Source organism: Nymphaea colorata, chromosome 13 (assembly GCF_008831285.2).
Source record: "Nymphaea colorata isolate Beijing-Zhang1983 chromosome 13, ASM883128v2, whole genome shotgun sequence".
NCBI classification, from domain to species: Eukaryota; Viridiplantae; Streptophyta; class Magnoliopsida; order Nymphaeales; family Nymphaeaceae; genus Nymphaea; species Nymphaea colorata.
In genome coordinates, this window is record NC_045150.1 from 830,301 (window position 1) to 853,275 (window position 22,975).

Sequence of the window (22,975 nt, forward strand, 5' to 3'; positions counted from 1 at the left end):
TCTCACGAGCTATTGATGAGAAAGTTGATAAAAAATTAACGATAAACTGTTGAGCCTGTTGACAAGTGATAAGTTTAGTCCTTTATCGAGAAGGTAGGTGAGAATTGGTGAGACAGTACTGCATCTACAAAAGCACAAGGGCTGGCGTACGAGAGAGCATTCTCAGCTAGACCGGTCCCAGATTTTGGCTAAGCCTGCACCGGACCAGGACCAGATTTGTGAATGAAAAATATGATCATAAATTGGGTATTCAGATTTTGATTTTAGCTAAGGGCTTGAAATTTGGACTAGCGGATATTTAAATTCAGATTCAGATATAGAGAATCATATTTGAATGTCTCCTTTTTATTTATATTTATCTGATCAAACTTTGAATATAAAAGTGGGATTTAGATTGGATTCGATTTAAAATTTAGTTGTTGTTTGGATATGGTATAGTTTTTTTCCTTAATCTGAATTTGGATTCAAATTTGAATCTGAATACGTAAATATCCACGAAATGATATACTTGTATCCGAACAAGAGTTTGACGATGATAGACAGATTTTAGCTAAAAAATGCAGTGTCCCAAGCTCATAATTCATTTCTTAGTAGCCTTAAAAAATGTACTTTTTACGAAACTTGAGAAAGTATTAGTAAACACGTCAAGGGTTAGAATATTTCTACTGAAATATTTGTAAATCATATACGTAGATATTCCTAATATTTGACATGTTCATAATTTCATAAAAACACCGATTCTTTTTGTCTTAGATTAGCAAATATTTGTAAATATTAGGAATATCCTATCTCCAGATATATTATTTAAAGGTCGGTTACAGGAAACAACCATGACGAATTATTATATTCTGAATTTCAATTCGCATGACTTGATACTAGAGAAAGTGCACGAATTTTCATTGAGGAAGATGAATCTAATGCCTTAAAAGAAAATCAGGGATATTAAAGGTTTTCGATGAAATGTTTTCCCAGTGACCTTTTTGGACGACTTTTTTTTTCCTATGGGTTTGATTGATGAAAAAGCAGGAGAATTACACCCTGCATGCTCTGCTCCTGAAGATTTAAAAGAATAAGAAGAAACGGGGACAATATTAATGCTAAGATGGCAGCTGGGGATACTCACTTTGCAAGCTTCAACGTGCGTCATTTAGCCATCATTTATTAGAATAATGGCCAACAATTTTATCTACACGTCTGAAAAAGAGTTGTATCTTAGTCAACCAAAGTATGAGAAAATCGCACCAAAGAAGCAAAAGAATGCAATTGAAAAGAGAACTGTCAATTGTTCAAAAGAGGACACAAACGAAGGCTGAGGCGTTGATTGACGTCAGAGGAAGTTTACCGCCAAGCCTGTGACTTCAGCCATGGAAAGGAACCATGCATGCATCATCTTTCCACTTCATCCAACACTGTGAATTCAGACGGTCCCTCAGGGTTTCCAAATCCTCTGACCGACACCGAGGCGGCCGAGGCACTGTGGCCTCTCCCACTCCCAGTCATCTCGTGCTCTATGTAAACAACCACGACACTAATGTCATCGTGGCAAGCACGCCGTTCCCCCGGGGCGACCATCTTGATGAGCTCGTATCTCAGTCCACACCTGTTCTCTATCACTTGCATTGCAGTTCTGATCAATCTTCTTGCTATTCCCTGGTGGTCGATGAGCAAAAAATGTTTCAATATGAAGCAGATAGAATCCACTGAAACAGTAAATAAAGGATCCTTCAATCAATGCTTACAGCTCGGGGGCTTGCGAAAACAATGTCGACAGCTTGCTGATTGCTGAGACAATCCCATAGACCGTCCGATGCAAAAATTAAGAACCTGTCTTCTGGCTGAATGGTGTGTTCCTGCATTGATGGTTCCGCTGTTAGTGCTGGCCTTTGCAGCGGCGCTGGAAGTTGGAAACGTGTATGTTCTGCAGGAAGAGCGAACTCCGCTCTCTTCAAGTATCCATCCCCAAGTGCCCTTGTTAACTGAAAAGGAGCAAATTAATGATAAATATTCAGAAAGAAGTTTAAAGTAACAACGACCTTAGACCGTGTATTTGTTACTACATATATATATATATATATAAAGTTTCCATGGACTAAGTTGCACTGTACTGCAGTGCGTTCATGTGCATTCTTTTAAGTTAACGGCGGTGATACTTCAAGCTCAATATGTAAAGTCTGTTTAGATCTTCCATTCCAAGAGGGTCAAACCTGAATGATGCCCTTAACGCGCCAGACGCCGTTCTTCTGCACGACGATGTTGGGATCGTCGGAGTGACTGGAAATTAAAGCCTCCCTCACACTTGCGTTGTTGGGGTTGTGATCCTCGCTCAACTGCTGGGCGACGATCTGGTTGTTGCGGACCAAGCGTCCGAGCACTGCCCGCGAGTCACCTGCATTCGCAACGTAGACCTTGCCTTCCCAAATGACTCCCACCAGGCCGCACGAGCCGGCCGCTGCAATCAGCGGATTCTCTTCTCTCGACGTCTCCACCAGCCGTAGAAACTCGTTGTCTGTGGCCATGAAGGCATCTCGGATGGCGTTTCCCACGGTTCCATTCGGATTCTCCTTTGCAATCCCTATGACAGTAATTCAGGATGTCCAATACATGTCAGCGGAAACTAGCAAGCAATTGTTCTAAAACAATAGCTATGGCACAGGAAAAGGAAACTAAATGAAATGAACGATCTACGATACTTGACAGAAAAAAATTTCCCGGCCGGCCTCTTGCATGTTGCACGGTTGCGCTTCAATCTTCATGTCCCACGCGCTAAATATATATAAGACCATGCTCCCGGAGCCTATTATTATTAAGGATAATGCACAAGCTACCAGCAAACCAAACCACAAGTATATAGTACTTCATTTTCGTTACCATCATGTGTTTGTTGGTAATGAAATAACGGAATATGATATCCAAGACGAGTTATCGAGCCTAGCTCGCTGTGCATAAGTTGTTTGTTGTCATACAAGTGGAGATTGGGCAGCTTTGTACGAGCTAGCTGTTTTCAGGAAAAGTTCAAATCTATAAAACTGCAGGGTCATTCAAGGTCTGGTCACAGTAGCTTGTGCATGCTAATTTACAACTAGATCTTAAAACAGAAAACATGCGCGTCAAATTTAACTTTCGCATATATAGCAAGCACTTCAAAGTTTTAATCTGGTCATAACTTCCTTATTTAAAGTATTTTCAAAAAATATGTTGATGCATGTCAGTCCGCCGTATCAGGAACTCGTATCGCGCTTGGCGGAGATCTTATAGCCGCCTCCGCGACCTAATTTAATAGTGGAAAAATAAACTTACAAATTACACCACAACGAGGCAAAACACGAGAACTTTCTAGGTGTAAGAAAAACTGATCTTGGTTGCCCTTTTTTTACCCAACAAGAAAACTCAGAAGACATACGTAGATTGCAGAAATTCAAAATTTGGCAGCAAATAGCCAGCAGAGAAGACCAAACAGGCAGATCCAAAGCTCGGTAACACAAATACAAAGTGTATCATTCAAAATATTGAGTGGCTGGTAGCACCAATTTCTGGGAAATATTAATTAACCGTGGGATAACAAAATGGGTCTATATTCTTTTTTTTCTTTCTTTTTTTGGCATTTTCCAAAAACAAATTGGAAAAAACCCAACATTTTACAGAGTAGCAAAGATATAAATGCAATAGCCGTAGTAAAGGTGTTGATCGTATATGAGACGTCATCTCTTTTTAAGAATATGAGTTGTAAATCACCAATTCAACTTTCACTCCGAGGCCCTTAACAAGGCAAAGAAACAATCAATAAATGTCAGGTGCAGGGCTCCAAATTAACACCCATACAACCATCTAGGCCAAAACCGACCCATCAACTTATGCATATACAATTATATCATATTATCATCATGCCCTTTAAGAGAAGAAACAAAACGAAGGCAAAAGAAACCCAGATTCTACAAGAAAACCTAAACAGCAAAAAGAAAATTGTTCCAACGGTTTCTGCTGGATGTTCTAGAAACTGCATGATCAGCAAAAAGAACGCAGTGGATGGACGTGCCATCTACAAGGCCACGACGCACACTTGCAAGACCAGATGCGAAATGAAGCGTACAAAGCGAAGCACCTACCAAGAAAGTAAGATCGACTTCTCAAGAAACCACAAGAAGAATGCAAATTCTCAAGCGCGCAGACAAATGAAAAAAGAATGCTAAGAAATGAATTTACCGGTCGATCGAGCCCCATGCACATCAAGATTTCCAAAAACAAACAGAAGAAACTCAAGAAACGCCCTGATGATCAAAATTATGAAGATCGATCAAAGAATATGAACTTCCGAATTACAAAGCGAATCAAGCATGACGATCGAAGCTAAAGTTCCTTCATCGCCGATAGAAAAGAATGCGATCGAAATTCATCAAAACCTACTTCGATCGCGATGAACATCGATGCAGAAGTGAATGCTTTAGCGCGTGTAAACTCATCAAGAATTGGGTGCAAGAAAGCAGCGTAAGGCCATCGATTGCTTACTTAGAAAATTCTTGAAGAGGCGCTGTGCGACGTATGTCGAGCAATCGTCGCCTCCATGGCCGTCGTACACGCCGACGAACGTGCCGCACCGGAACGTCTCCACCTGCAGCTGGTCCTCGACGAGCACGTTCGCCTGCACAATCGCGGCAGAGAACTCACCGACATAATGCGGCAGCAGACTGTTCGACCAGAGCAACAGATCATCATGATCGTCGCCGCCGTCGTTACCATCAGTCCTTGGAGGCGTTCGACCGCAGCATCTCGCCAGCCACGAAGCCATCGACGATTCAGCCAAGTATGGTCCCCCGATGCTTTCTCTGAGGCTTCGGTTTCTTCTCCGCTTTGAGAAGGAAGAAGGGTTTCTCCAGCGAAGGAAAGAGAAAGGAAGCAGAATTTGGGGACGTCGGACTGTAATGTAGAAAGGCGGTTTTCCGGGCGCGCTTTGAACTGAATTTGCGAATAGAGAGCAATGGAAGCAGAGGGGACGTTTCAAAACTATAAATAAGGCGGGGACGGGGCTCCTCGATATTTTGAAAATTAAAAGTCTACCTGCTAAGTTTTCGAAAATGTTATTTTCATCACCATAAGAATTGCCAAAATTCTCAAAAACAAATTATAGCCCCCTATATTTTGGTCCCCAAAGGAAAAACATGACTAAACCATGTTGTATGCACCATCTTAGTGAATGCAATATGTATGCACCAAATCCATTTGGAGGCATTTTAGTTATTTTTTATAAAGAAATAAACATTTTCAGAATATTATGATGCTTTTTTTATTTTTCTTTTTTTCTAGGGTTTTCCCCTCGAGAGATCCGGGGTATTCTAATTTTCTCAATGTTTACTTGTATAACTAATTAACTCCAAACCAAGGAGACTGCATTTGCAGATAAAAAATTGATTACTTCACGTTTTTTATCCTTAAAATAGGGAGGAGGTGTACTTTGGAACTAAGGTTATTTTAGTCATTTGACTTCTAGTGCACAAAAAACTATACACACAGTGGCAGCTATGTATTAATAGTGTCCTCACCTAAACTCTCGGCCCCGCCACTGGTAAGGCTTAGTCTTATAATAAGTATATTTAAAACAAAACATAATATAGAAAATATGCAGTTATTATACCCTCGGAAAAATATCAGCCTTTGATGGGAATTAGCTGGGCCGTTGATTGATTGCAAGAAAATTAAATTGTAAACGTAAAAGCGAAACTGTTATTTCAGTAGTCCAAAAATATGCTCAAAAGAAGCGAATAAGAGTTTCTTTAAATGAAACCCTTTTATATTATTTGGGGTATTTTTCGAACTCTTAAAAAGACAACCAGATAATTTCATTAAATCTGATTTATAGGACAGGACAACTATATAATTCCATTAAATCTGATATATGAAAGCTTAGGGTGTGTTTGTGTGTGCATGCACACACACACACATATAATATAGATAGTTACGGCAATTTTTGCATTGGAGAGAGAGAGAGAGAGAGAGAGGAGCATGTGGGCCATAGTTAATTGATTTAGATAACGTGGGCACGTACAGGTGCAATCCAGAAGAAGATGACAGTGGGAGATGATTTCCGGACCAATATCCGTTTGCTCGCCACACACTTGTGTGGACCTTCAGCATTCCCTTGTGGTCAGACAACTCCTCACTCATTTTCCGGCTGGCCCTTTCACTCCTTGCCTTCCCATCACACAACCAAAACCGCAGACACAGCAGGCACTTTTCAGTGGAGAGCGGCAACACATTTTACTTTTGAGTGAGGGACTTTACCCACATGTATAATATATTCAATTTTGAAATGAAGTTATATATATATATAGAGAGAGAGAGAGAGAAACACCAAGTCATTAAATTAAAAAGAATCACGAAAAGGGTGATGCAGAAAACTGCCAAATAAAAGGATCATGATAAGGGGCGGAACTATCAATACAAATAAAACAATTTCTGTGGGCTCACACTTGCCGCCACCACTGATTCTTTGGGTGCCCAATTATGCAGAGAGTTTGCCAAGGAGAGTGAGGGTTCAAAAGGCAATTCCTTGCCCAAAAACTGGTTTCAAACTTGGTCCAGGAAAGAGTTCCATGTGATTTCCCATGGGAAAGTCGGTCTGGCAAAGAGTTTCGTATGATACGAAGCAGACGCTCTGTATGTGAAAGTTAAATTGGCCAGTTTAAAGGTCCACTGTTTTCTATGAAAAGCAAAATAGTTTTTACTACATGGTTTAATGTTTTTCATTCACTAAATGTATGTTTCTAAACTATATTATAAACTTAAGAAGTTATTGATTACTTTTTAAGCATTTCGCAGCTCTCTTTAAATAGATCAAGGGTTAAGCAGCTTTTTGTAAACTTCTCTATTCTTTTTCTCGAAAACAAGTTTAAATGACATGACAAAGCATTAATGGTGATTTCTTCTTCGCATCTCTAGCAAAATGACTTAACAATGCAGCAAGGATGCACCAGAGCAATGTTGTAAATTTCTCTTTAAGCTTGTTGCTGACATATATTGGCACTTATCGGCTGATTTCTTCTGATACGATGCGTATCGACTCGCATATATTGGTCGATATGCATCGATGTTTAATTTATCGCAGAATTACACGGAAGCAGAAACGGCGAAGTCAGGGATCGTTTTGCAGAAGATTCGTATTTTAAAAAGGGAAATAAGAGGATAGACGGACGGAGACCACCTTGCAACTCTTCCTCTCATCCGGTCTTCATGTGATTTCTCTTTCTTGTCCTATAGAATCACTCCTTTTTTCTTTTAGACGACCATAATTCTGCAACATTACTGAGTGAAAAAATGAAAAGGACGTGATCCAAGTGCACAACAGAACAAATGGCGATGCTAGAGAGGGAGAGGGACGTGGGTTGGTGGACATTTCTGTAGATGGTCGTTTCATTCTTCTAAAAGCTCAAGCATACCTGCCTGTGAAAAGTGGAGAAGCAACAGAAGCAGAATTGGCACCATCCTCTTCCCCTTCTTCATTGTTGTTGATCAGTTGTTTTGAAGCATAAGAACAGAGAAGCTGAAGTGGCACCATCCTCTTCCTCTTCTTTATTGTTGTTTATCAATTGTAGAGAGAGCGAGAGAGAACTTTGATCAGCAGGGAAGCAATCAGGAAATCATTCACCATGCTCTGTGTTGGTCGACTTTTCACATGCATCGGACCTTCTTACTCCTCTTCCCCTCCCCATTCTTCCCCTTGTCTATCTGAACTTCTGCGTATTAAACATCCGTCCCCTTCTCCTGTTCGATGGCGACTGAGCAGGGCCGCCATGGATGCTGCTGACTCCTCCTCCTTTCCGGCCAGCCCTTTGCAGGCGGAACCTGATGCCGTCGACAAAAGCTCGGGCAGGTAATCGGCTCCCCATCTCCTATCTTTCCGAATATGCTCCGTGCTTCCGTCCCTTTTTAGACTTTACAGCATTTCAGTGATTTTGGGGATGCATGGTTTGATTAAATTTCTCCATAATTGTAGTGAATTTGATGTGGCTGCAGTTTTTGTATCATAGAAGGGCCGGAAACGGTACAAGATTTTGCAAAATTGGAGTTGCAGGAACTTCAAGACAATATCCGGAGCCGGCGGAACAAAATCTTTCTACACATGGAGGAGGTTAGTTTTTTAGTGATTCAAACTGTTTTCCTTTTCTTTGTTAACTATTGGAGAAGAATGAATCTCGTCGATTGAACCCTGAATGTGTATATAACTGTTTATGCATATTTTACCTTGAACCAAGTCATTCAGGAAGTTTGTTTCTTATAAAATAGCTACTGGGAGCAGCAGAGGCTACCAAGATCATTCTAAGTCAGTTTTTTCTAGCTTAATAACCAGCTGTATTGGAACCCAAGGGGTTCACACCAATGAGAGGGCCTTGGCGAGGAAGCCGCTGGTCATGAATTCAAACCTCATTGTAGCATTTTGCACGAAGGCATTGAGGCCTCACTTGACTTGCATGGATGAAGGCTACTAGAGTCAAGGGGTCTCCATCCCTGAGTTTCACACTATTGGGGAGACCATAACAGGTGTCGCAGGGTTAAACTAGTATGACCAAGTCGTCCATCCTAAGAGTGGTTTCTCTCTCTTGGAAAACGAATTTTAACGGTGCTGTCAACCTTCCTTGTTGTTCAAGGCTCTTTCAGTTCAAAGTTGTAGACTATTGGAGAGGCCACCATAGGCATGGTCTGTCAGAAGTCAGAACAATGCTGCCAGGTTTCCCACGTCGAAAATGGTTTTTTCCCACCCCAAGAATGGTTTTCTACTATAGGGAGAGAAGAAAAAAGGGAAAATCATAGTTTGTCAACTGTTCTTGTTCTTCACTGTAACCTTGCCTCTTACACCATTTCAACCCATGGCTCATAAAGGACATGAAAAAATGGGTGTTGAATGGCCAAGTTCAATCTATCTTCTACCTATCCACATCGGGATATTCACAGTGCATGCTAACTGTTGCTATCGAACATGAATATGTTTACATTGCTATGGTACCATGTTGAAATTGGCTAAAGAGTGAACGGCGTGACCACTCTGGGCATGGATGAAAAGTACATGCATCTGGGGCTGTTAAAAGATTTAGAATTCCAAGAATCTATAATTAGCCAAGTGACTACGGTTGTCATCCAGGGGCTAAAATGGCCTTATTATCTAAAGTATTAATCGTGTAACCAAAAGCAGAATTAGGTAAGATGTCTTTAAGTGGATATTCTGCTATAATCTCTATGGACTTCTCAAAACCCTAATTATTCAAGTCAAGCTTTATCAAAGAACTGTTCTTTCACAAACACAGTTTTCTTCTTTACTCCAATAGCAATGTACAATTTCCTAATATACAGTATGTGAAAAAATATCCCAAAGGAGGAAAGTTAAAACAAGCTTTGCTATACAAAAGATGAAATGCATTGAAATCCACTTGCTTCAGACTGGACCTAAACCCTTCCACCAAGCCTAAGTGTGACTGTTTCATAGTTGGGACTCAATAAGCAAATTTATCTAGTTGTAAGCTAAATGATTTGATTTGCCTACTAAATTGCTAATATCTGTGCTGTAAAATGTCCCAAAGATAATGCCACACTGAGAATACAATATTCCAAGTTATTCTTACAAAACATTACAGATAGAAGTACCACCAATCAACGTGGGAAACAGCATCTTCTCTTTCTGTTCAGATGTGAACTTGCCTAATATAGTGTTTCTACTGCTCTTCAGTATGTATTTAGGTCGTGTATGGTTGGTTTTTGTAATCCAACATGTATTTCCTCATTATTTTTTTTGGGTACAATTTTTGGACTATTGTAGGTCCGTAGGTTAAGGATCCAACAAAGGATTAAAAGTGCTGAGCTTGGTATCTTCAATGACAAGCCTGAAAATGAACTTCCCAATTTTCCATCATTTATACCCTTTCTGCCTCCACTGGTGAGAATTTCCTTCTTAGCAATTAATTTTCCCACAAGAAAATAAAAATGTCACAAGACATTCTTTCAGATGTATGTTCCTTCAATTTCTTTTGCTTCATTTAGAAGTTACATGTTAGATTCAGAGAACTATGTGATGAAAGCAGACACCGGCGAACTTGAGGGTCTACTATGCTACTTGTTTTACTCTCATTGGTGGCATCATCCTTTTTGGTGGCCTACTTGCTCCAACTGTAAGTGCTTCTTCCTTTCTGATTTTGTTATGTGACATAGTGGAATATCATATGGCTTTGCATATTTGTCCTTAAGAATTGATATTATCCACTTGTCTCATGTACTGCATGATCGAAAAAAGATTTGTTCTTGCCTCCAATTTTAACCCATAATAACTTGGATGTGTGACTCCACCTGAATTAATTCCTTGTTCATCTGCTTATCTTCTCTACCAGCTTACTCATCTCATCTAGTTTGTGGTTGCTATTAATCTAACTTTGATTCTTGCTGTTTCAATGTTCAGAATCCATTAAAAACCTTCTATAATTTTCTTTGATTGTGGGCATTCCCTTGGCATTTGATCATTCAATCATCTATATTTTTTGCATCACGGACTTTGTGCCACAGTCAATGGCTTACCGGTCATGCATCAATATGAGAAGACCATCATTGCCACTGGGTCAGAAAACTAAGTGTGTTCTAATTATCAGACTTTCAATTGGAAGGGCCTTGCAGGAAATGTCTTCTCACTTCAATGGTAGGGTGCTAGCATGTTGTGCTTTTATGAGACATCCAACACAGGAGATTGTCTGACATCTCAAGGATTCTCGAGAAGACGTTGGGTCCACCTTCTTGAAGTTGTCAATTAGCTTATTTTAAATATGAATAGTACTTTTGGTGTTTAACATTTGCATTCATGGCATCATGTCATGCGACCCTTGGGTGTAATGTGCAGACTCATGTCGTCATCGTCAGAATCATCAAACGTTGTTGCTTATTCAATATTTGACCAGTTTAGATCCAGGCAATCTAATGTCTAGACTCCAAACCATGCCATATATGCATATGGTAGACTATGCCTAGTTACATGGTATAGAAAGAGAAGTTCCAAGATCCAGTTTCACAATCTAATAATATATAGGTTAATGATGTTTGCAAAACCAGAGTTTCGTAGTTGCCTTGCCTCCTAATCACACACATGGTTGGCTGATAAAAGGGTCAAGTTTCTACTTGGACGACATAGACATTAGAGAGTCGTCATAGTATCTTTATACATGGCTTAACATAGGGAAACCAAAATCAAGTAATAGATTTATTTCCTGGTGCTTTTTCCACTTATACCCCAACTTCATAGGTTAATGTTTGAGAAGCTACTTTTCTTCTTCTGCAATCATTTTTCATCACTCACTAATCCCCCTTTTTTTTGGTTTGTGGGTTGGGTGGTGGGTTGGGGGGTTTGGAGGTTGGCAGCATGGGGGAATCTGTGCATGTGTGTGTGTGCATGTTTTGGATGTTAAATCACAATATAATGAAAGCTGACAACACACAATCAAACTGGTTCAGGTTTCATTCCTTCAGTTTACTTTCAACCATAAATGCGTACCAATTATATATCTTTTCTTTAACAGTATGTTTCATTGTTAATCACTGTTGGAATTGGGAATGAATCGTTTTATAGAATGGTATAGAGGATCAGCCTGAAATGGTAGTTATCTTTTTACCTAAACAGTACAATAACAAGTCATTATAGAAGACCAATGTACGCTGCATCTGCTAGTTCAAGCCAATTCTTTCCATACGGGCTTCATATCTGTTGACAGCGTTTTTATAAGGGGTTGAATCATGAATGTGTATCCATCAATACAACCCATTATTGATAACCTTGCTATTGTTTGTGATGGGACCTGGGACTTATCATTACCAGTTGGCTGTTACCATATTCATTGTCAACTGAATGTAGAAAGAATGCCTGTGTTCAGCGCACCATTGGCACTCTCCAGTTGCTTTTTTCCCCTTCTCCAGAAATGTGCCTCATATAACAAAGCTTTCATGTTTTCCTTTTCTAGCTTGAGCTTAAACTGGGACTAGGAGGTACATCATATGAAGATTTTATTCGCAGCATGCATTTACCCCTTCAATTGAGGTAAATATATCATGCTTGTATACATTGAGTTGGACTTCTTTTATCCTTACGTACTGTTTTTAACTTTTTTTACTGTTTCTACAAACACATTATCATTTTACAACTTTCTTTTTCAATATTTCATGCCATTTGAATGAAGATTTTTTTCTCCTTTGCAGTTATTACTGATCAACTAACAGTTGTTTTATGTATCCAATATTGAGAATTTTTACCTGAGACCAATTAGTTGAATGGTTATACGATGCATTAGAAAGTTGTGGTTTGATTAGCTACTACATGCAACTCTTTTACCAGCAGAAAATAAATATGCCAAACGTGGAAGTATGTGTAATTATTTCATATTTTAGAATGCTATCTGATGCCACTCAAAAGTAAATTTCATTGAGTCAAAGCTATCATCACTAAAAATCAGAGTTGCCAATGCTTCTTCTTTGTGCTTCCAAAGAATTGAGCTTTCTTGCATATTCAGAAGTGTAACTGCGAATCTAACACAATGAGTTGGATATTCATTATGTGCCTGAATAAACTGGGTTCCAAGAGTTGACAGATGCATTACTGTGGTTCAGAAAGGTACTAACAAAGATAGGATGCTTAGAACCCAAAGGTGAATTATTCATGGTTTAAGTCATGTATGGCTTAACAGCAGTTGGAGTATGTAGTGGATTTTAGTAGATCCCTTTTCTTGCTTTAATTAAGAGAAGCACCTAACCAAGATGAAGATCCATTACATGGACATAATGGTATCACTAATTGTTCCCAGCATGGCTGAATTATGTCTTTTTTTTTAATCTTTTTTCTTTTAAGTTTTAACCCATCCTCAACTGATAAAGGGTATGATGATTTACTATTTATTCCCCCTTATGCAAGGACTCTAAATGGAATATCCAGCCTATTCATGGCGTCATTTTTGTAGGCAGCCATCTGGAGAAATCATCCTTTCAACTCAACCAGAAGGTGTATCAAAAATCAGCTAAGCTACTTGGTCTGTCTCTTGTGCCTCAGTTGGCATGTGTGCCCATTGCATCCTTATGAAGGTCCACTAGAATGGAAGCACCATTTTAGCTTACCAAACATCAAGATGCTCTTTTACTTAGTTTATGTACATGGACAAAATCAGACAGCATTCAGTCGGCTGCAGCCACATTGACCCAACATGGGTGCAGATGCTGGTGCCATTGTGGCTTGTGTGTGGGTCAGCCGTAGATATCGTGTGTTTCATTAAGAAAAAACGCAATATCAACATTAAAAAGAAAGAAAACAAAAAAATGAAAACAGCAAGGATACACATTTGTTCTGAAAAAATGTGAAAATAAATTTAATGTGTTATCACTTTTTCTTTGTATCTTTCATTCCTAGCACTGATTCTGTTTATAAAAAGGTCATTGTCACCACTAAAGAAATGTTTATGTTGAATTTTTGCACGTGGTGCACTTTTTCTAAAAAGGGGCCAAGTGGGTTAAATTGGTGGTAAACGTTAAAATATAAATCCTTCACCAGCACGTTGAAGAGGCGTCTCTTAGGATTCCACCTCCTTGTAGAATGTGTTAAGATATTTAATGTTCCTGTAACATGTGAAGAGTCTCCTAGGATTCTATGTTGTAGTTAATATCCTTGTTATATGTGAAGTCTCGTAGGATTCTATGTTGTAGTTAATATCCTTGTAATATGTGAAGTCTCTTAGGTTTCTATGATGTAATTAATGTCCTTGGAGCTTGTGAAATCTCCTAGGATTCTACGATTGGAGACTCTTAGAATTCTGGAAATGGGATTATAAATAGAGGCCGTGCAAACCATTTTGGCTACGGCTTCTTCTCCTCAGTTTCTTCTTGTTTTCATTTTCTCTCTCTCTCTCTCTCTCTCTCTCTCTCTCTCTCTATCTATCTTCCTGCGTGAGTACTGTTTTCTGGTTACAGAAATTGGTGCTAGATTTCTATCAGTAAAGAAGGGTAATTTGAAATATAGAAGATAAATGAAAAGCTTATGTATATAGACCATCTGAACCCATTTTCTGGAGAAGAAAATTTAGATAATGAACAACTTGATGTGAGTATAAAACAAATGAAAAATCTTACTCTACTTCAAGGGATGAAGATTAAGACTTGATTTTTTTTTTCCTTTTCTAAAATGAAAAATGACCTTATTTGTGATAAATCCATGAGGGCTACAAGCTGTTGTTAGTTTTATGTTTGCCACTTCCCATTCTCGAATTTTCATGTGACTTTGCTAGTTTTCTATATTGGATATCTTTCATCATATTGAGATTATTAAATGTTGGTTTTAGTTGTCATTAGTTGACCTTTATACGTACATTAAATTATTGTCATTTTTTATTACCATTGAAACATCTTTTTATCTTTTTACTGGTTATTTTTTATGTCTCCTTATCAGTTTCTAATTATTTTACCTTAACCTAATTTTTCAAGTTTTTTTTTTTAATTACCAAGATTTTCCCAAGGAAAACAACTTTGCCTAAAAATACCTGAGAAAAACCTCGGCACTAGAAACACAAGAACTTGTTGCTATGATGTGGGTGCTTCTGCGTCAGCATAATTGCAGCAACATCAACAAAGAAAGAGCAGAAGAAGGAGGTGAAAGAAGGAAGGGAAGGAGAAAGAAGAAGGGAGAGGAGGAAGAAGGTGGTACCTAGCAGCGGAAGGAGGGGGGGCAACAGTAGGCACCAGATAGGTAGAGGCCACCAACAAGGGGGGAAAAGAGACTTTTTTTTTTCTCCTGTACTTTTGCTCCTTCTTATTTGAAGTTTTGAACTTATAAGAAAGCAATCTTCATTACAATTTAAGAAAGGTACAAGCGAAGAGAGGAGAAAGGTACAAGCGAAGAGAGGTACAAGAAAGGTACAAAAGAGCCTATTCACACAAAGAGCACCTTCAATGTGCAGAAAGGTACAAGCGAAGAGAGGAGAAGAAAATATTATTGAAATTCAAAGAGGAAAACCCCTAAAGCTTATGTAAGAAAGGGTGCCAAGCACAATGGCTAGAGGGCTAGTCATTGGGAGCTCACAAACAGCCTGATCAAGTCACGGGCTATTGTTGTTTGGACAAAATAAAAAGAAATAAAAAATTAGAAAATTGGAGAAAATTACAATAAACAAAAAGAAAAAAGCACAACTACTATAGTATATTTCTTTGATAGTTTTCAGCAAAGTTGTTTTCCATGGGAAAATATTGGCTATTTTTTTAAAATGAAAAGTACCTTAAAATTAGGTAAAAATAAAATAAGTGAGAAAATAATAAGAAGACTTGCAATGGAATGGCATATTCAAAGTCGTCCTTTCTTAACCTCTTTTACTTTTTTCTCTTTTTAATGTTAATATTGTGTTTTTCAAAAAAATGCAAAATCTATGGTTGTGGTGTATATGCATATGTATATGATTGCAATATGTGCACATAGATAAATATATAAATGTATTACATGTATTCTAAGTCACATGGGTACTTCAGTAAAGCCCACGTACCCTTGTTGCCGGACCCGTACCCAAAATGGGTACTTGGATGCACTTTGGTACCTTTATATTCAAATTGCTTAATTTTACTTTGATTTAATTTTTTCCAGCTTACTTTTCATTATATTCTTAGAGTTATTGTTCATTAACATATAATGTTTTTATTTATATCACTTGTTTACTAAAATGTTGCTTTCATTTTGATTTTTTTGTGTTATTTTGCATATATACATACATATATCTTGTCGTACTCCCGTACCCACATTTTTTTAAGTTGTCGTGTCCATACCCGTACCCATGTGACTTAGCATGTATTCTTTCTGACAATATATTCAGGTGAATTTTGCATTTTCTAAAAATTCTTTGTTTGTAAATAGTAGTCATAAATATCATTCAAGCACATGGTCATGATTGCTTTTGAGAAGAGTGTAGAGAAGAGGAAGAAGACTAGAGAAGAGGGGGGGGGGAGGGAGAGAGAGAGAGAACATGTCTTTTCTCATTAACCTGAATCCCATAGTAAAAAGGATTAAGGGGCAGCAACTTAATTACAAAAGAAGTCCACATAATAAAACAAAATTCTTAATGAAAATCATCTGCAATAATAAATATTAACCCATGACTCCTAATTATTTACTAAAGAGTCACCAAATTCTCTCAACAATCCCCCTCATGTTGGTGCAAAGATGTCAACCACGCGCAGCTTGTTTTACCACTTCGTAAAATGAACACTAGCAAGAGGCTTGGTAAACACATCAGCAACTTGACCTTCTGAAGACACATGAATAATCGATATAACTCCTGTTTGAACCATGTAATAAATATAATGACAATCAATTTCTATGTGTTTGGTCCTCCCACCAACATAGGATTGTTGGTAATATAGATTGTCGCCTTGTTATTACATCTCATCTCCATAAGTAACTTCAGCTGAACTCCTAGATTGATGAACACAATTTTTATGTATGTCATTTCAATAGTTGTTTGGGCCGTAGCCCTTTATTCTTACTCAACATTAGATTTTGCCACAACAGTGTTTTTTCACAAAATTATCTGTCAACACTCCCCCTCAAGCTGGAGCATAGAAGCCCACCATGCTCAACTTGTTGCATTACTTCATAAAATAGCAATAAGTAGAGGTTTCGTAAACACATCAGCAACTTGAACTTCTGATGACACATGAAAGTCGATATAACTCCTGTTTGAACCATGTCACGAATGTAAAGACAATCAACTTTTGTGTGTTTATTCCTCTCATCAAACTCAGGATTGATGACAATATAGATTGCCGCCTTGTTATTACATCTCATCTCCATAGGTAACTTCACCTGCACTCCTAGACTGCTGAACGCAGTTTTTATGTATGTCATCTCAATAGTTGTTTGGGCCATAGCCCTATATTCTGATTCAACATTGGATTTGGCCACAATAGTCTGCTTCTCCATAACATCAGGTTTCCACCAACAAATACATAGAAACATCTGGTAAACTTCCTATAGTTAAGGATCCTGCATAATCTGCATCAGAGTAAGCTTCTATTTCTAGATATGACCCTTTTCTTAAACAACGGTCCCTTGCCTGTAGAAGATTTCAAATATCTCAAGACCATCATGGCTATGTCCCAATGGACTTTCTTCAGCTTGTCAATAAACTGGCTCAACTTCCCAATAGGTAAAGATATATCCAGCCTAATCACAATCACATAAAAGAGCTTTCCAATCAATGATCTATATGACTTGCTATCCACTGGTTTTGACTCATTATTATGCACATGTAATCATGGATTTATAGAGATAGTAGCCGGCTTGGTGCCAAGTATGCTCATCCCTTGCAACAAATCGAACACATATTCCTTTGGGAGAGGACAATACATTTATTCCTGGTTACTTCAATTTTGAAGAACTATCTCAGTGGGCCCAGATCTTTGGTGATAAAATATTTCTACAAATATTTCTTCATATATGAAATTTCTTTCTCATTGTCACCAGTCAAATAATATTATCTACATACACCACAACCTCTACGATACTTTTGGAACTCTTTGTTATAGAAAAGGAGTGATCCAAGGGAGATTTTTGAAAATCAAAATCTGACACTACCTTAAATAACTTATCGAACTTGACGTGTGGGATTTCCTTCAAATTATAAATAGCCTTTTTGCACTTGCATACCTTTGCACACTCCCGTTGTCTCTCAAATCCAGGTGGTTGCTACATATAAAGTTATAAACTGGCTCAGACAAATCACCATATAAAAAGATGTTTTCACATCTAGTTTAGACATGCTCCAACCAAAATGCACTGCAACAGAGATAATAAGTTCAATAGTACCTCAGGAGAAGAGGTTGATGGAGGTCCATGAGAGGGTTGTCTTCGAGTGTACGCTTGTGAGGGATGAAATAGCAGGAGAGTTGTCAATAAGAGTAGGAGAACAAGAAATAAACTCTAATGAAATCGATGGAATAGGCAATGGAAATAGAGATGACACCTCAAGCTGCTTTATATTGTCAGGAACCAAGAAATAAGGAGTAGACTCGAAAAAAGGTTATGTCTACATTGATATCCTTGTTTTGTTTTTTTATATATAGGGATTGAAGCATCTGCACCCCTTCTGGTTTCTTGGATAGTCCAAAAACACACATTTGACTGCTTGGACTGAGAATTTGTCTCTTTAGGGCCAAAGATATGAACAAAACAATTACATCCAAATGCCTTTGGTGGCAAGTAAAACACATCCTCGTTCACATGTCACCACCTATGTTGGAAGCCTAAAACAAGGGGTATCACTAGAAGCCCGAGGAATGATGACTGAAAGATGGCTAAGCCGATTATATGCATCGGCGAGAGTGGGATCTCAGCACCTGTGAGCATCTGTACCTTAGCCACAGCTTACTCAGGAGATAGTCCATGTAGGAATGTAGCTACTAGAGTCTGTTTCTGGTGTTTTTCTATAACAAGCTTTGCATGGGGACCAAATTGCATTCAGTTGGAGTTAAAAACTCTCGTACTCTACCTGCAAAATCCTTGTTCACATTCTTATCCTATGAATGTACCCACAATAACTCCCACATCTATTTTGCAGTAGTTAGTAGACTAAGCCATCTGCAATATGGGGCTGGAGGCTGTTCATAATCCAGGCCGTAATAATATTATTATCCTCCATCTATGTAGCATATTTTCCTACTCTCCTTCGTCTCCTCTTCATCAATAATATGGTCCTTTCGATGTCTTATTGCCGATGTCATAAAAGTATGTGACTACCTTTCATAGTTAGTGCCATCTAATTTTACATACAACCCATACAAGAAAGGATTAGCAAAAGCTTTATAATCTGCTGTGATGTCAGATTTACCGTCCTTTCCAAGATTCTTATCTTATGCCATTGAGCCCAGCAATGTATAGTATGCAGGCCAACAGAAAAGATCAACAGTAGTATGAAAGAAATATGAACAATCCACAGCACTAGACCAGCAACTAGTCAATCCACATCCTGAGATCAGATCTGGGATAAACCTCAATGGGATCTGATCTAAACCATCAACATCAGATCACCCACTAAAGCAGCCACAAAATAATGGAACAGGAGTTCAAATCAGATCACAAGTTAAATATCTAACAAAATGTGATCTCAATCACCAACTTAACTTGTGCAGCCACAGGGATAATAAATCACAGATTCAAATCTGATCATAAACTTAGGTCTGATAATCATGACTAGACAAAACCAATCACTTTCTAATATCATCGCTAGGAAACTTCTAATAAATGGCTAGAAAGGCCAAGTCTGGTGGACGTCAATAACAAGAAGAGCAATGCACTGAACAATGAATTAAACTCTACGTCAAATTTGAATAAGCAGCTCTAACTGATGGTAAGCTATATATATATATATTATATACACCACAAGATTTCATGTCTTTAACTACAAAGACAGATCTAACCAGCAGCAATATCTACTTACTAGATCTGTATATGCTTCCACACAACTCCCACAACAGACATGAATATCAACTCCAACAATGACGTGAAACTAGCCAGCATGTATGACGTCGAACTTCAACTGAACTGTATACCATGTGGCTCGACTCAGCTCTCCTGGCATCCATCCAGCATAAATACTATCAAACCACACTAGCTGGACTTTTTTCCACAGCAACATCAACTTCAATGAGACATCGATCTAGGGTTTTTTTGTTAGAAAACCCTAGATCATGCTAAAGGAACACAATCCAAATGTGCCAACCAAGATGATAAAGAACTTGAAAAGCAAGGAATAAGAGGGAAAGAAGAAGAGATAGAAGAAAGGAAAGATTTTGGCATCAACAGCTCCCAAGATGTGCTCTGATACCATGTTGATAAGATTATATATATATAGAGAGAGAGAGAGAAAGAGAGAAAGAGAAAATGCCTTTTCTCAATAACCCTAATCTATATATATATATATATATATAGAGAGAGAGAGAGAGAGAGAGAGAGAACATGCCTTTTGCCTTTTCTCAATAACCCTAATCCCACATTAAAAGGGCTCAGGGGGCAGCATCACAATTACAAAATAAGACCACATAATAAAAATAAAATTATTAAAGAAGACCACCTGCAATAATAAATATTAACCCACAACTCCTAATTATTTACTAAAAAACCCTTCACAAAATTATCTCTCAACATTTCCCTATTGTTTTATGCTATCATATGCCTGCCAACCCTCTGCATTGAGGCAGCCCCATTCTTAGAATATGCCTTCTGGTGGATTTGATCTATATGTTTTCACGTGTAACAAATGCTGGTAGGAAATATGTTCTGTCATCATCTTAGTTAAAGTTGTAACGTTTTGGAATGTTCCAGTCAGGTTGATCCCATAGTGGCATCATTCTCAGGGGGAGCTGTTGGTGTTATTTCAGCTTTGATGGTTGTTGAAGTCAACAATGTCAAACAGCAAGAGCACAAGAGATGCAAATACTGTCTTGGAACAGGTCCGTTCTTGATGATCAGATTTATATATTTTTTTTATTATTTTGATATTATTTGGGCAATACATTATCTGGTCTAACAGCGTGACCATAATATTATACAACATTTTTTTGTTTTTTCCATTCTCCCCGCAAAGGAATTTAGTATCTTTTCAGTCCTTGAGAATCTGTGCTGCTAGTGACAAGAGATTGATTATATTTGGTTCAATAGCCATGACATCAATTTCCAAATCCAACTGTTTTGAACAACACAAGTATTAATATGGACAAAATATTTAGAACTTAGATGAAATCATAGTCACCAATATAATTCTCACAAGGTTTTCTAATTTCTTTTTAAGAGGAAAATGTCAAAATTATAAAACATGAAAAATTATAAAAAACACAAAGAAATTTTAATGATATACTAGGCCTTCTGCTATTTCCTTGGAAAAGGTTAGAAATAGAGGTCGAAAGGCTCTTTAAATACATATTGAAAACAAAAAGAAAAAAATCATAAGCTTTAAAATATGGAAGAACGGAACCTTTTGAAAGTCGCTGAAAAATATTGGGAATATCTTAGAATAATATGGTGCTGTTTTATTTCAAGATATATTTTGAAAATATTATGAATCTTGTGATACTTTGCTGATATTATCAGCTAGCACCAAGGTGGCAATGGAATCACGTTATTTTAAAAAAATTGGAGATTTGCTTACGTATGAAATAGGATTGCATGACATGCAAATGCATCAAATGGAATAGATTGCATAATTTTATACGTCATTCTCAGTCAATGATGAACTTTAAAGGAGAGACAGACCACCATTCTTAGGCAATGATAGTGGCACTGATATGCTGTGAGTATTAAGGGTGAGTTCACATTTCCAGAGCAGCCTTCCATATGATTCATTAATTTTTGAGATGGATATTGCTCTTTCTGAAGTTCATGATCTTTGTGAGATGATTTGATTTTTGAATTCAAGATTGAGCTAATTAACAAGTTAATTTCTCGTTATTCTTTGTAGGAATGTACCATCTTTTGGTTTTGAAGTCAAGCTTAACAGTTATCCATTTCTGTTTTAAGCAGCTGAAAGTTGAGTTAGAAAATGTACTTAACCATGAATAAGAATAATGTATTTAATCAGTTCACATGTATAATTAATGCAATTTACTTATTTATCTTGCTCAGGCAATTCCTTATGGACTAGGCCCTTTTGTTTGGTGGAGTGATAATTAACTGGCTTTTGCTTGGTTGCTCTATTCTGCCTGTTTCTGCAGGATATTTGGCTTGTGCTCGCTGTTCAAACACAGGAACTATTCCAATTGAACCAATTGTAATGGCTCAAGGTTCTGATCAACCTTTACCACTGCCTAAGACACAACGGTGTAAAAACTGTTTAGGTGCTGGAAAGGTGATGATTGCAGTTTTTTTTTCTTTTGGTGACTTTTTAGTTCAATGACATTTAAATATTAGCTTGAGATGTCCATATGTCTTCAACTACCAAGCCGTAATGATGGAAATTTCTGACTTCTATTCTCTTTTAGGGAATCAATGTTTGAGGTTTAGTTAGTTAGCATCATGTATCATGCAGTTCATTGTCTTCACGTAGCTATTTCATGCACATACTTTTGTGCTTCAATTTTTTTTTTTTGGTAGCATTTAATGAAATGACCTGTTGCAATATTTTCCTGAAATGGCTGAATTAACATGGAATCAGTCAGCTATGTATCAATCATCACACAACCTGGTTCAGTGAAGCAGCAAGTTGGAATGTTTCTTTAACATTATGGCAGGCTTTCAAATTGATGGCCAAGATTTTGAAGATCATCATATGTGATCTGTGTTTCTATTGTGTTGCAGGTTATGTGTCCAACTTGCCTTTGCACCGGAATGGCTATGGCCAGTGAACATGATCCAAGAATCGATCCATTTGATTAATGATGTTGCTGAATAATCTTATCACCTGATTCTGGTAGCCATTGTGGGGAAATTTTGTACTGCAGCCTAACTGCAAAGTGAAGGATACAAAATAGAAAATAATACTGGTTATGTAGTTATTCAAACATAATTGGCCCTTGTATCATTGATGACATATAGAGAAAGAATTGCCTATGATTGTAATTCTCTCATATTGAATGATGCCAATATGTTACCATTATGTTACACAAATCAATAAAAAAGATTTGAGTAAACAGTGTTAGTCCTACTAGGCTTGGATGCCAAATGGTGCATTTTGGCATCCATATTATGGGGTAATTTCTGGTTTCTAGTGCCAATTGAATCTTAACTATAATGGCGTTAAGGGATACTTCTCTATGAACATCTAACCGATGCTATGTGTATCATAGCGTATCATACGAGGACACCCAATGCCATCTTTGAGTGATTGAATAAGGAGAGTCAGGTCCCAGAAGAATTCACCTCCACCATTCAAAGAATATTCCCTAAAGATGCCAAAAAATTGAAAACACGAAATGCATCCTTAAAGGTTGAAGTTTTAGATTTCTTTTCAAT

At 37.8% G+C, this 22,975-nt stretch overlaps 2 protein-coding genes across 2 annotated transcripts; one reads left to right on the forward strand and one right to left on the reverse strand.

Annotated features, from left to right (window-relative positions):
* Window positions 1–1,386: 1,386 nt before the first annotated feature.
* Window positions 1,387–4,783, reverse strand: LOC116266980 (probable protein phosphatase 2C 25). The gene is made up of 4 exons (XM_031648528.1): window positions 4,504–4,783; window positions 2,205–2,572; window positions 1,740–1,976; window positions 1,387–1,650 (listed from the first exon to the last, which is right to left on the reverse strand). Exons 1-4 carry the CDS (start codon window positions 4,781–4,783, stop codon window positions 1,387–1,389), a joined length of 1,149 nt encoding a protein of 382 aa, XP_031504388.1.
* Window positions 4,784–7,173: 2,390 nt separating this feature from the next.
* LOC116266853 (protein ORANGE, chloroplastic-like) lies at window positions 7,174–22,653 on the forward strand. The gene is made up of 8 exons (XM_031648284.2): window positions 7,174–7,861; window positions 8,005–8,119; window positions 9,800–9,916; window positions 10,062–10,148; window positions 11,976–12,052; window positions 20,354–20,481; window positions 21,739–21,872; window positions 22,322–22,653. Exons 1-8 carry the CDS (start codon window positions 7,638–7,640, stop codon window positions 22,397–22,399), a joined length of 960 nt encoding a protein of 319 aa, XP_031504144.1. The 5' UTR covers window positions 7,174–7,637; the 3' UTR covers window positions 22,400–22,653.
* Window positions 22,654–22,975: the final 322 nt, after the last annotated feature.

Bases quoted from the DNA above. Each gene is read 5' to 3' on its own strand.
- LOC116266980 (XM_031648528.1), bottom strand. From the start codon at position 4,783: ATGGCTTCGTGGCTGGCGAGATGCTGCGGTCGAACGCCTCCAAGGACT. The intron at 2,573-4,503 runs GTAAGCAATCGA...TTACTGTCATAG, and splicing joins CCTCTTCAAGAATTTTCTAA to GGATTGCAAAGGAGAATCCG. The intron at 1,977-2,204 runs GTTTGACCCTCT...GCTCCTTTTCAG, and splicing joins GCGTTAAGGGCATCATTCAG to TTAACAAGGGCACTTGGGGA.
- LOC116266853 (XM_031648284.2), top strand. From the start codon at position 7,638: ATGCTCTGTGTTGGTCGACTTTTCACATGCATCGGACCTTCTTACTCC. The intron at 12,053-20,353 runs GTAAATATATCA...GGAATGTTCCAG, and splicing joins CATTTACCCCTTCAATTGAG to TCAGGTTGATCCCATAGTGG. The intron at 21,873-22,321 runs GTGATGATTGCA...ATTGTGTTGCAG, and splicing joins ACTGTTTAGGTGCTGGAAAG to GTTATGTGTCCAACTTGCCT.